This window comes from Eulemur rufifrons, chromosome 8 (genome assembly GCF_041146395.1).
Source record: "Eulemur rufifrons isolate Redbay chromosome 8, OSU_ERuf_1, whole genome shotgun sequence".
In the NCBI taxonomy this organism is placed as follows: Eukaryota; Metazoa; Chordata; class Mammalia; order Primates; family Lemuridae; genus Eulemur; species Eulemur rufifrons.
In genome coordinates, this window is record NC_090990.1 from 26,584,080 (window position 1) to 26,597,513 (window position 13,434).

A 13,434-nucleotide genomic window follows, 5' to 3' on the forward strand; every position below is an offset into this window, starting at 1 on the left:
CCCAGCCAGCTTCCGGTCCTGGAGGCTCGGCCCCACCCCCGCGCCGGGCAGCTTAAAGGGACCACGACCCCCAGGAGGATTGAAGGAGACCGGTGGGGACGGGGCGGGGCGCAGCTTTGCGGCGCCCTAGCGCAGCGCTGGGGAGGGGGGGCGGCCGAAAGGGGGGCGGTGGTCGGGCCGCGCAGGCGGAGATGGAATGGGGCCCGGGCTCAGACTGGTCACGGGGGTGAGAGGGGGCCCGTGGGGCGGGGGGAAGGGGCTCAGACCCCGCGCAAGCGCCGGCCGTGACCGACTGTCTCTCGCTCTCTCCCGGGCAGGGAGGCTGCCGGCGTGGACCGCGGGAAGGCGGGGCTGGGGCTCGGCGGGAGGCCTCCCCCGCAGCCGCCCCGGGATGAGCGCGCCCAGCAGCTGCTGGACGCGGTGGAACAGCGGCAGCGGCAGCTCCTGGACACCATCGCCGCCTGCGAGGAGATGCTGCGGCAGCTGGGCCGCCGGCGCCCGGAGCCGGCTGGTGGCGGGGTCAGTGCCCACCCCGGGCCGGGCCTGGGGGGTGGGATCTGCCCACTGGGTAGACTGGCCAAGCCCAAGCTTCCCCTGAAGTGGGGGAAGAATGTTCCCTCCACTTTACCCCTAACCTCTTTTGATCTGGCGAGAGGTTTTGGAAAAGTTAATACTATCTAAATGCCAAATGGCCATATCCTTGTGGGCCTAATCCAAGGCCTTTCCTCCCAGCCTCACTTTTTTCCTTTCTGTTCCAACTAGAACGTCTCAGCCAAACCCGGAGCGCCCCCCCAGCCAGCTGTCTCCGCCAGAGGTGGCTTTCCAAAGGATGCTGGCGATGGAGCTGCAGAGCCCTGACCATCCCCAAGCCGGATGCCCTGAATTCTCTCCCCTCCCCAGGGCTGGTGGCTGGACTCTGAACAACTCCCTTCAATAAAGGGGCCAGTCTTCACTGGCAGTGGCTGGTACTTGGCTCTCAGCCTGGGGTGGCAGCTCTGCTAGCAGCTGGGTTCACTCCCACTTCATCCTGGCTGAAAGCAGTGCTGGGCTTTGAATGGAGCCAACGAATACCCAGTCTGATTACCCGGATTTGGGCAGACTAGCAGTGCTAGCCAGAGTGGTCTGGCCTGCTATGGGGGATTTAGGTGGTGTTACATGACCATTTCATGCTTTGGGGGCTCTAAGCCCCACAAAACACTTTCAGCAGAGCCTTGATTAAAAGGAAACCTGCAGACTTTCCTGGTGACCGGCCTTTCCTTTCTGTCCCCTCTCTAAGTCTCTGATGGCTGGGCAGGGGGGGAGTGGTAGAAAAATGTCAACCATGGGCAGGGTCGGGAAGAAATGCCACAGATACTACCAGATTTAAATAAGCATTTAATTAGGATTTCATTAGTATTTAATATTGCTTTATCAATTCCAAAAAGTTAAATTTTCACTTCGTAGCAGATATTTTAAAGTACAATATTAAGTTTATACAAAATGAGCAATTAAGCAAACACCATTATTTCACATTCTTCAAAAATACAAATTCATATTTATTCTTTTTTGGGTTTGGAGGTTTCTTCCTTTGGAAGTACTGAACCTGTAACGTTTTCATATCGCTCAGTGGAAGTCCGTTGTTCCCATGTTTCACACTTAAATAAACTCGATAGACTTTTACATAATCCAAATAAAACTATTTGAGATTTAAAAAATTGTCACCAAGACCCCGGCCAATGATTAGTGTGTATCAAAAAAGGCTCTCATGGGCTCTTGCCTTTCCTGGCCCAAAGATCTGAGCCAGAGATTTAGTAAAAATCTGTTTCCAGCCACCTTCCCCAAACAGGGACTAGGAGGAATTCACAGGATAAGGGAACAGCCACCTTGAACTCTGACCCCCACTCTCACATTCTCCAAAACACAGCAAAGGATGTAGACTGTTGAGTCGAACAGCCCTTGGGAGGCCCAAGAACACAGGAGGAAAAGGGCAAGAGAAGCCTCTGACTTGGCATCACTACAACAATAACAAGGATATTGCAAAAAACATCCCTGGGTTTTGGTGCAAAAAGGTTTTATGAAAAATTTTCCCATAAGAAAAAGTAGAAACTGCATTGAGCTGAGAAAGTGACACTACATTATCGCCCAATTTTTGGCCCAGCAGGCACACCACCAAAAGGGCAGTGTGTGGTTTTGAACCTCACTTCCAGTAAAAAAGCTTGTACTATGTACACATTGACATAAAGATCCAGTTTAATTTGCATTTTTCAGTGCAGACTGAGAAGCCCTCTCTTGAACAGGAGTAACAGTGAGAAATGCCCAGACTGTGGTCATCAGCTTTCCCTAAGGGCATGAGAAGAAATACAGGACACTTTCCCTCTCTCCCCCAGAAGTATCCGAGAGGAAACAGGCTAAAATCATGACTGACCAATCAGAAATATGCATCATTCAGTTTTGTTGCGCACTGCCTTCCCCCACCCCTGTGCCAATATTAAGGAGTGTGGACAATTTCTGATCTATGTCACAGCAGAACAATTTGCATATTAGATCTATGAAAATCTTTCTGCTTTGGCTGAAGTATATTTCAAAACTTCTGTATTCTATGGCCTGAGAATTGAAGATAAAATGGATGAACATGGAGGAGTAGGAAGAAAGTTGATAAAACAGATTATTAAAAGCTTCATTTACTGGATTTAATGAAGGCTGGAGGCCTTTTTGCTTAAGGAACCCAACACAAGTAGTACCGGGAGCAGTATGGAAATGGCTCATGTTGCCTCCCTACTGCCACCACCACCTCCCCAAACATATTTCTGATTGGTGGTGTAAGAAAATTATTGTAAACTCTTGAGCAATATTGTTGCAGTTCCACAAATCAATGGTTTCAGTGACTTTGGAGAAGTCTTTAAGATTAAGGACAATGGACATGATTATAAATACAAAAGTCTAGAAGGTGCCAGGTTTCTACCTAGGAACAACCTGTTCCTTCCTTTCAGGCATCACTTTGCAATGGTGAAGAGGGGAAAGATGGCAAGGGATCAAGAGGTGATGAAAACGGGCCTCAACAGTCAGCAGAGGAAAACAGGACCCACAGCAGATCTTCAGAGAGCCTGAGGGCGCCCCGGGGCACACAGGGAAGGCTTGCATAGATTGAGCAGTTGCGGAGAATGCATAATAGTGTTTCCCTATGAACAACCTCATAGCACAGGGCTGTTCAAGTGGAAAAACGCGGCCAGGCCAGGGCCACATGGGACAACGACTGTCAAGCTACACATATTGCACCAAGGTAAGTGCTTTGCTTTTCACACCTCAATTTAACTTTTTATTCTGAGCAAAAAATAAAACTTTGTGGAAAGTATATATATGTATATATATACACAAAAGAAATTGCAGCAATTGGGTTAAAGATAAAATAACCTAAAGTGCTTTTTTATTTTATTATTTAATATACCAATATGAGGTTCTGCAAACTTGTCCCTCTGGACACATTCAGCATTACACAGAGTCTCTCAGGAAAACCCACCCACCTTCCATTATCCCCATCGGTCCACAGCCTTGACCCTGAAAATAAAACTCTCCAGTCTACCGTCTTTCCCAGAGGTGAAAGAGATGCCCCTTGCCTTCTACCCAGAGAAGTCTTCACACCTGAAGGCCCCTCCTGGGCTTTGTACCATGATCTCCTTCTAAAAGAAGGTGGAATTCAATAAAGGACACCACTTCTGTCACTAAACTAGTGGTGCCCCCACAAGAGTGGCCAGACCCTAACAGGAAAGATTGGGCCACCTTCCCTCAATGCCCCCCTAGCCCACCTACCTGCCCGGGAAGGGCCAAATTCACTAAGGCAGTTTGGTGGTGCCAGCCAGAGATTACTTACCACCTCCTAAGCCCATGAACTCCAATCCCTGGTGCTGAGCACCCTTTAAAGGGGCAGTCTACCTGGAGAGGCTAGTGGGAGCTCGAAGTATAAATCTACAGGATGAAAATGGTTAAGTTTACCATGGGAAGAAAAAAAGGCTTGATTTTACCTGCTAGACTTCTGCAGCCCCCCCCCCCCCCAAACTCACCCTAGGTTCACTCCCAGGTTTGGAAAACCACACTCTCCATGAAGGTTCTTTCTGGCTCCAGTTTAGCCAGGGGCCCTCTCTTCTCCAAGGTCCTTGGCACCAGAGGCCAGGCTTGTGGAAGGATGGGGGGAGAGCACCAGGAGAGGAGGGAAAGACTGCCTACCCTGGGGCATAAATCTCTTCACAACCACTCACTGGCATTTTAAGCACATTCCTGATTTTTCAAAAGCTGATTAAGATCTGATAGTCTCTCTTGTAATCTAAAGTCACTCTCAAAAGGCAGATACTTAAACTTCTTCAGCTGGAAAAATCTGTCAAGCTAAACACTGTTTAAGATGCTTCTTCATCACCCCCAGTCTTTGGAGAGTGGAAAGGCCACTGACCTGGGCAGGGCCCAACATAAGCACAGCCCTGGCTAGCCAGGAAGAAACAATATTTAAACCATGGACACCTCGAATGTCTTTCCCTGGGCTCCCAGTCCCACCTCAGCTCCCAGGGAGCCCAAATCTCAGCTAAACGTAGGATGGACAAGTGGGACAGTCATTACTGCCCTCTGGTACAGGCTAACTTTGGGGTCCCATCCACTACTCTCTTAGAAGTTGTAAACAGCAAGGGCCCGACCTCAAAGCTTCTTATGGTTGCAAGGTCCAGAGGCGGCCAAGGATAACTTGGGCTCAGCAGTTGGTTTTCCAGGAGGACTAACCCACTGTGGTAACAGAAGATTCCTCCTGCCTTTGCAACTTCTGCTGAGGTCCATGGTCTCTAGAACCCACCAGCCTTTTGGGGAGGGGATTACAGAAGGTCAAAAAGTAATCAATTCTCCTGGCTAGGCTCCTGGAACGAGAAGTCAGCTGGTTGTAGTTAAGCCCATTTCTCCTCACGGCAGTAACAACATTCACCACCACTGCCCTCTGGTCCAAGTCTGTCCCTGAACATCCTGGATGAAGGCAGGCCCTCTGGCTCCAAGGTAAATTATCTGCTCTGCGTACTGTCTCGGCTGGCCCTGAGCCGTGGCTCAGGGAACAGGAGAGTGACCAATGAAGATTTCCTTACACCAGGGAGTGGAAATGCAAGGCAAAGTTATGGCTGCCTTCTGCCTGACACTGCTGACTCGGAAGAACAGCTCTGTCTGCGGAACACTGCTACTCACACAAGGCAGCCGAAGGCTCTTTGGAGGCACAGGCCTATTCCACACCTCGGGCCATGCCTAGCTTCTGAGCTTGGTGAATTTGGTGAGCACTCATGACTATATTAATATAGCCAGTTGAGAGAAACTTTCCATTCTAGTGTGGATTGTATTTTATGTTTTATTTTAAGAGGCAATGACTTGGAGCCAAAGGCAGACAGATGGATATAATTCTATATACACACACACACAATTTTTTTTTCCTATAACACAACTTAATGAAACATTCCAAATGAGATAACTTATTGCAACATTTCAGGCTTTTTGGTGGAAGGGGAATTTTTTGTTTTGTTTTACCCTGAGTAGAAGATCATCGTTTTATGTTTTTTCTTTTTATTTAGCAATCACATGATTAAGCTGAGCAAGTCACATCCTTATTTGCACTGTACTAAGCTGTATGCAAAATCCAGAGGGATGAGGGGCAGAGATGGGAGGGGGCAACCAAAAGCCTGGCTAGAACCTCGAGCCAGGACACCTGGCCTGCCAGTTACATGCCACCTCATACCAACTCCTTTAAATCTGCACCTTCTCCTGCTAAGCAAAATGCAGCCTTTCTGCTCTGAGGAAGCAAATACCATCAAAAGGAAGGCAGACCACTGACCAGCAACTGGCCATAAGCCACACGTTTGGCCTAGGACAAAAACAGGGATGTTCCCCAAGGAAAATTCACTGCGATCTGCAAGCCCTGGCAACTGAGAGACAGAGAGAACCAGGAAGGTAAAGACTGTGACCGTGTTGCTAGAGCCTGCTCTGTACACACGTCATCGACAGACAGCAGTCAACAACTTGCCTAGGGCCGCTGCAGAACCAGGTCACGCCAGCAGCCTGTGGGCCAGACCTTAAGCTGCCCATTTGTGCTGAAGAGGGCTGTGGGATGACCCCTGCGTTATCCACCCTGAGCTCCACCGACACCAAGCGCAAATAACAAGGCCATCTCACCGAACCCTGTCCAACTCACAGCTGTCTCACTGGCCTTTGCCACTGCCCTCTTTGATGGAGCGAGGGTCTGGCCTTCCAAGCAAAAGTCAGCCTTAGAAGCAAAAGACACACAGGGAGGAGCAACGCCCAACACACTGAACTCTCCTGCCCAATCCACAAAGACCCCAGTGCAAGTGATGGGCAGTACCAGATTGATGGAAACCACACCCTTTCATTTAGAATTTTTATGCATACGAGTAACCTTAATTTCCAAGTTCACATGACAAGCAAAAGTGACATACAGTGCAGCCAAACAGTTCATTTATAACTTAGCTTTTTTTTTGTTGTTTTTTGTTTTTTTTTCCAAAGATTAGTTCCTTAAAATGGATGCTCCTGGGATGTGAATAAAGAAAATACATCTGAAAGGTGAGGATTTCAAACAGTAGATTTCTTCATCCTTCAAATTTCTGACCCATGATGGCAGGCATCACACCCATTGCCTCCTGCCTGCCTCCTGTCCAGGAGGTGAGCACACGTGGGCCTTTCACTTGGAGAAGCCGCTGGCCAGGCCCATCTCCTCCTCCCCCTGCAGCAGTGCTTCAATGGGAATCAGATGGGACGGGGTGTCCAGGCTCTGGAGGGACAGAAACTCTGACATATCCATGGCACTTAACGTTTCTGTCTGAGGGTGTAAAGGAGTCTCTGCTTGTCTGCTCTGCTCACAGGAGGAGGGCACGGTGGAGGATGACGACAGGGGGACAGGAGGTGAGGAAAAAGTCTGTTGCAGGCTGGGCCTGTCAGGAGCCTGGGGGCTCGGCTCTGGAGGGGGTGGGGAAGAACAGCCCTTTCTCCTGCCAGACGCCCGCTCCTTTGCAGAGTCCCGGCATGCACACTGACACTGACATGCCTCCTCTTGTTTGATGATGATCACAGGAACACTGAGGCCAATCTGCTGTACAGAGCTCCCTGCGAGAGAGGCGAGAGAGACTGCTCTTCAAGTAGCCGCAGGGCGGGGGCACGGGGGTGGGGGGGGCAGGGGGATGTAGACAAGGTGAGAGCTGAGTGCCAGGAGGCAGGAACCCTGGGAAGGGTGGATGCCATGTTCCAGGCTTTGTTCAGCTTTAAACTGGACCACGTTCCCTCTCAGGTTAAAGGCCTCTGACACTCCCCAGCCCTATATGACAAAGCCCCCCCCCCATCTCTTTAGAAAGCTACACACACAACTAAGATGACCCTGTATTTGCAGCTTCATTTCCAGCCACTCTCTGCTGTACCCTCCACACAGCCACAGTGGCCGCCCACCTTTTCTGACATGTTCTTTATACCTCTGGGCCTACGGGCTCTTCCTTATGCCTAAAATCCCCAGACGCTGCTCTTCTTCTGGAGAACTGACAGTCCTCTTTCAAGCGCCAGCTCACTCCCTCCGTCTCTGTAGGCCTATGCAGAGGGCTGGCCCGGGTGAGGCCGCACCGAGCTGCCTGGCACACGTGCACAGTGGTGCTGTCTTCCTTCCACGCCTCTCTCCATGCTGTGCAGGACTGGCTTAGTTCTGCCTGCCTGAGAGACTGAGCTCCTTAGGACAGCTCACTTATCTTTGCAGCCCCAGTGTCTGGCACACAGTAGGTGTCAATGTCCTTTTCACAGCAGGCCTGGCCTGCACGCACATTGTCATTCATATTCGTTCCCTCTCTCACATGTGTGTTGTGCACATGCATGCTCTGAATTCAGCCAGGCTTTCTGCGTCTCAGCAGAGCTAAAGACCAACAGGCAGGAGAACTGAGTGGGAACTGGGAGGCCTGGGAACTAGTGCTTTGGCTCCACCACAAATTCATTTATGACCTTGGGACAGTCATTTAATTTTTCTGGGTCTCAGTTTCTTAATCTATAAAAGCAAGAGTTTGAATAAAAGGAACTTTCAGCTCTATGTGAGTCTCTGACCCAGATGCTATTTCTTCATTACTGTAATTAGAAAAGAGTCCAGTGAATTAACAACTGCCCTCTTTAGCATTAACTGTGATTCAAACTTTTTTCTGCATTTATAAGTTGTAACTGAAAGGTAAAGAACTATTACTACTTAAGGAATGTTAAACATGATATATATGCCAGAAGTATATTATCTTCTAACGGTTGTGAGAAAATGAAATACTGTAATAAACAATATAATGTGATGAATTTAATTGAGGCTGTTTAACGATTTTTAAAGTTTTAAAAACTAAGGCAAAGCAATAATTAACTGTGCCTCAAGGGGCCCAGAGAATCGACTTTCTCTCAAGACTAATGTGGCATTACATACCTGTGCTACTGGCTACTGGTACTGCAGTGGTAAAAAACACCTTCTCAACTGTAGATGCTTGCTGCTGAAAAGAAAAAGAAAAAAAAAAAAAGACAGAAATCACATTTATGGCCACCGTAATCTGGCAGATTTCCAAGGACCTGAATTATAATGGTCATCCAAGAGGACAAAAAACCCTCAGTGTTCAGGGATTTTTGTACTGAGTGATGTTTTGTTTGTGCTCTGACATGAGGTCACTGCACTGTTTGACATTCAGTGCTGACAATGTAGCTAGCTTTGTACCCTACTACTTGGCTGTCTCCCAGCTGCCTAATCCAGTGGGTTCTGTGTCCAAAGGCTCCTCCCAAGGTTGCTTTTCTCAAACTGATGGTCTTTTCAGGAGGAATCCCAGGGCTAGCTTTCCTTCCAGGCTTTCATCTCCCACTGCCCCCTAATACTTCTATGAAAGCTGGAAAGTTCATTTTTTCCCCTCGGGGATTAAGCTGCATGCTAAGGACAGGCCAAGGCTTCCTCTCACAGGTAGACAGCCCATGAAGGCCTGGGCAATGTGCTGTAAGCTGCACAGGATGGTTCAAGGGTGGGCCCTGGACTCAGCCACACCTGGATTCAAATCCAAGTTCTGCCACTTATTAGTTGTTGATGTCAGGCAAGTGATTTAATTTCTTAGAGTCTTAGTTTCCTCATGTGTAAAAATGGAAATAACTGCTAGGGTTTAAATATTTGTCCCCTCCAAAACTCATGTTCAAATTTAATCTCCAATGTGGCAGTATTGAGAGGTAGGGCCTTTAGGTGATTGGACCATGAGGGCTCAGCCCTCATGAACAGACTGATTCATTCATTGATTAATGGATAAACAGGTTATCACGGGAGTGGGACTGGTGGCTTTATAAGAGGAAGAGAAGCTGGGCATGGTGGTACACACTCATGGTCCCAGCTACTCTGGAGGCTGAGGTGGGAGGATCACTTGAGCCCAGGAGTTTGAGAGTTTGAGGCCAGTCTGGGCAACATAGTGAGATCCTGTCTCTTATGAAAGGGGGGAAAAAAAGGGGGAGACCTGAGCTGGCATGATCAGCCACCTTGCCATGTGATATCCTGCACTGCCTCGAGACTACAGAGTTCCCGCCAGCATGATGGCCTCACTAGATACAGCCCCTCAACCTTGGACTTCTCAGCCTCCCTAACTGTAAGAAATAAAATCCTTTTCAGGTATCTTATTATAAGCAATAGAAAATGTACTAAGACAATAACCAAAGACCTTCTCAAAGGCCCCTGTGAGGATTAAATGAGATGATGCACGTTGAGCACTTGGCACATGATGAACGTGCAGTAAACACTATTTATATTATTACTACCAAGTTGGACTATAAACTCACACCTGGAAAAGCACCCTTATCACTGTAGTACATTTCCTCTTAAATTGGCTAAACAGTTTCTGCTTTCTTCAAGTCTTATCTTAAAGGGGCTTTGTCTTTTATTCCTTTAAGGAAAAAAACAAAACAAAAAAACACCTCTAAGATGAATCTGGGAGGAAAGTGAAAGCTTCTGGCTAAGTTATAGGCGATGATGATATAAAATAATGATGGAAAAATGAAACCCATATTTAAATACATTAAAATGAAGTCTGTGGAAAAGGAATGACATTTGTCCAGACAAAACAGTAAAAACTACCTGGAAGCAGATTGGGTCACAATAGTGGGAAAAACCTTTCAAATCACTCTGGCCATCTGAAGATGGAAATAGGCTGCCTTTAGAGGTGGTTGGCCCCCCACTTCTGGAACCTGAATGCTCTCACTGTTTAGTCCAAACCACCTTTCCAGTTTGTTTGATAGCAGCATACATCCACTCACAGATTCTCCTACCTAGTACACCCTCTTCTCCATCTAATTCCTACTCATGTCTCAAGGCTCACCTGACCTGTATGGCCACTCAACAAGCCCTAGGGTCTGAACCCCTCACCTAGCAGCACAATGTAGTAGCCAAGAGCACAGACTCTAAGGTCAGCCTGTGTATCCCAGTTTTGCCACTTATAAGCTGTGTGACCTTCAGCCAGTCACTGAACCTCTCTGGATCTCATTGCTCCATTGGTAAAAATCACACCTACCTCTTAGGATTGTTGTAATATGTTAATATGTGCTTAGTGCGACATAGGGATATACAGAGACAGTAAAAAGATCATTGGTTGCTGGTGGCGGGGAAGGGATGACTAAGTGAAACACAGGGAATTCTTAGGGTGGTGAAACTATTCTGGATAATGTAATGGTGGCTACCTGACATCATGCGTTTGTAAAACCAAAGAACAGTACAACACAAAGAATGGATTCTAATGTAAACTAGGGACTTTAGTTAATAATAATGTATCAATATTGCTTCATCTGCCGGGTGCGGTGGCTCACACCTGTAATCCTAGCACTCTGGGAGGCCGAGGCGGGTGGATCGCTCAATGTCAGGAGTTCGAGACCAGCCTGAGCAAGAGCGAGACCCCGTCTCTACTAAAAATAGAAAGAAATTATATGGACAACTAAAATATATATAGAAAAAATTAGCCGGGCATGGTGGCGCATGCCTGTAGTCCCAGCTACTCGGGAGGCTGAGGCAGTAGGATCGCTTAAGCCCAGGAGTTTGAGGTTGCTGTGAGCTAGGCTGACGCCACGGCACTCACTCTAGCCAGGGCAACAAAGCGAGACTCTGTCTCAAAAAAAAAAAAAAAAATATTGCTTCATCAATTGTAACAAATGTACCATACTGATGTAAGATGTTAATAACAGGGGAAACTGGTGAGGGGAAAATAGTACATGGGAACTCTCTATACTATCTGTTCCATAAAATCTTTTTTTTTTTTTTTTTTTTTTGAGACAGAGTCTCGCTTTGTTGCCCGGGCTAGAGTGAGTGCCGTGGCGTCAGTCTAGCTCACAGCAACCTCAAACTCCTGGGCTTAAGCGATCCTACTGCCTCAGCCTCCCGAGTAGCTGGGACTACAGGCATGCGCCACCATGCCCGGCTAATTTTTTGTATATATATATATTTTAGTTGTCCATATAATTTCTTTCTATTTTTAGTAGAGACGGGGTCTCGCTCTTGCTCAGGCTGGTCTCGAACTCCTGACCTCGAGCGATCCACCCGCCTCGGCCTCCCAGAGTGCTAGGATTACAGGCGTGAGCCACCACGCCCGGCCTGTTCCATAAAATCTTAAAAAAAAAAGTAACCTAAAAAGTAATATACATAGTTAATAACTGACACATGCTAGAGCCTAATTTTAAAAAGTGCTTAGTACAGTAAGTCCTTACATTTAGTTAAGGACTCAATAAATTATAGCTTTTCTTATTTTTTTATTACCATTGCTATTATTTGGCACTTTACCTACAGGTAACATTAACTTTCTTTTACACATTTTAGCCTCTTTAACTAGAATATAAGTTTTTATGAATAAGAAATCATGTTTTTCACTTTTCTGTGAATCCTCCAAAGTATCCAATGTGGCATCTGGCAAATATCAGGCTTTCAAAATATATTTAATTAAATGACCAAGTCATTTCCATAGTCATCAAGACCAAACACTCCCTTAGAAAATGGTTCTATGGGGGGCTCTGGCAGCACAGACTATTTCTCTGATTTGGCCACTGCTGCCTGGTTCTATCTGACTGGGTCACATCAGTCCCTCACATCAGTCTGGTTCTGCCTTGGAGACAACCCGCTTTTCTGAAATATTCTTCAGCCTCTGGAGTTTGCTGACTGCTTTCCATATTATGAGACAAGGTGATTAGACTGCAGTATTAATAGGAATATTTGTTCAAGTGCCTCCTGCTACGTAAACTTAAAGGCTGTTTCTCTGCCTCCATATTGTAGGTACTGATGACAGCACTCCCCGTATTTATACTATTCGCTTATGAGGAAAATGACTAAGAGGCAGAATGACATATTTCAGGGTGGATATGATAGCCATTTTCCTTTATGAAGTAAAAGCCTCTGAACATGTCACCAATGTAAATATACTTCACCCCGCTAGGTATGTTTATACATAATACTTACAATTTGTTCTTGGTTTTGTGGTGAACTGGTGGCACCATTTAATATCCATTGTAAGTCCTGTTCTCCCATGACTAGGCTGGACTGCAGGATAGCCGTGTTGGGAGTTGGGGTGATGGTTATAGTGGGATTATTAGTTAGGACAGAGTTGGCACCCAGGGGCAGAGTCTGGACCAGGGCTGGCAGGGGCTCAGTAGTACTTTGTGGTGGGGCTGGTGCTGCCACAGCTGATGCCACCGCCGAGGCCCCAGCAACAACAGAAAGTCCCGGTACGACGGGCTGCGGTGCCTGGGGGTGCGGAAGAAACTCTTGATGATTAGCAGCAAACTGTGTGCTGTGGGGAACAGGCACTTCTGGAGCTTGTAAGAGAGCAGGGGGGTTGCCAAATGCAGCTTGCTGGGAACCAGTTCCTAGGGAGGGAGCAGGCGGAGGAGCAGACGGAGCTGAGGCTGGTAGTAGAGGCTGGGGTGGCTCGGAGATGCCAGGCTGCAGTATAAGTGGAAGAGATAAAGATGCTGAATTTCCTGTGGATGGCGGAACATCACTGACTGACTCTGCATCACCATTAAAACTTTCAATCAAGGCAGCTGGCAAGAAAAAGAAATAGAAATATATATACATATCCCATGCCTTGGAGAAGCCACAAAAACACAGTCATTATGGGCTAAACAAAAGACCGCTAAAGTCCATTAGAACCAATTCCTTCACTGCTGGCAGGCTGGCTTTCTGCTTTTCAAAGTACCAGGTTTCACAATCAAGCTCACTTTCTAAATGTGAAGACCTAGTATAGGTATAACCATAAAAAAAAGTGTCAAAGTGTCCTAAGGCTTTTCTGGAAAAGAGACTAGACATCCTTTTCTTGGCATGACCAGTAAATATACTTTCTGACTACTGTGAAGTTTTATAGACAAATTTTCATTCAAATACAGTATTATCTATGCATCCAAAGCTCAGTTTGTAGGTCCTATCCACTCATG

At 47.1% G+C, this 13,434-nt stretch overlaps 2 protein-coding genes across 3 annotated transcripts in view; one reads left to right on the forward strand and one right to left on the reverse strand.

Moving 5' to 3' along the window:
* The first annotated feature begins 33 nt into the window (after positions 1 to 33).
* C8H1orf122 (chromosome 8 C1orf122 homolog) lies at positions 34 to 1,239 on the forward strand. Of its 2 annotated transcripts, none has more exons than XM_069477708.1 (3): positions 34 to 226; positions 318 to 519; positions 763 to 1,239. In XM_069477708.1, exons 1-3 carry the CDS (start codon positions 192 to 194, stop codon positions 856 to 858), a joined length of 333 nt encoding a protein of 110 aa, XP_069333809.1. In that variant the 5' UTR covers positions 34 to 191; the 3' UTR covers positions 859 to 1,239. The 2 variants fall into 2 exon arrangements, with proteins under 2 accessions (XP_069333809.1, XP_069333810.1); XM_069477709.1 differs by having other exon boundaries at positions 34 to 92.
* Positions 1,240 to 5,611: 4,372 nt separating this feature from the next.
* The window catches only part of MTF1 (metal regulatory transcription factor 1), a 37,911-nt gene continuing 30,088 nt past the window's right edge, over positions 5,612 to 13,434 (reverse strand). The window contains exons 9-11 of the mRNA XM_069477711.1: positions 12,461 to 13,044; positions 8,435 to 8,498; positions 5,612 to 7,107 (exon numbers count right to left, since the gene is read on the reverse strand). Coding sequence (XP_069333812.1) covers positions 6,686 to 7,107; positions 8,435 to 8,498; positions 12,461 to 13,044 — 1,070 coding nt within the window. The 3' untranslated portion in view covers positions 5,612 to 6,685. The remainder of the gene's footprint in view (positions 7,108 to 8,434; positions 8,499 to 12,460; positions 13,045 to 13,434) is intronic.

Bases quoted from the DNA above. Each gene is read 5' to 3' on its own strand.
- C8H1orf122 (XM_069477708.1), top strand. From the start codon at position 192: ATGGAATGGGGCCCGGGCTCAGACTGGTCACGGGG. The intron at 227-317 runs GTGAGAGGGGGC...TCTCCCGGGCAG, and splicing joins GGCTCAGACTGGTCACGGGG to GGAGGCTGCCGGCGTGGACC. The intron at 520-762 runs GTCAGTGCCCAC...TGTTCCAACTAG, and splicing joins CGGAGCCGGCTGGTGGCGGG to AACGTCTCAGCCAAACCCGG.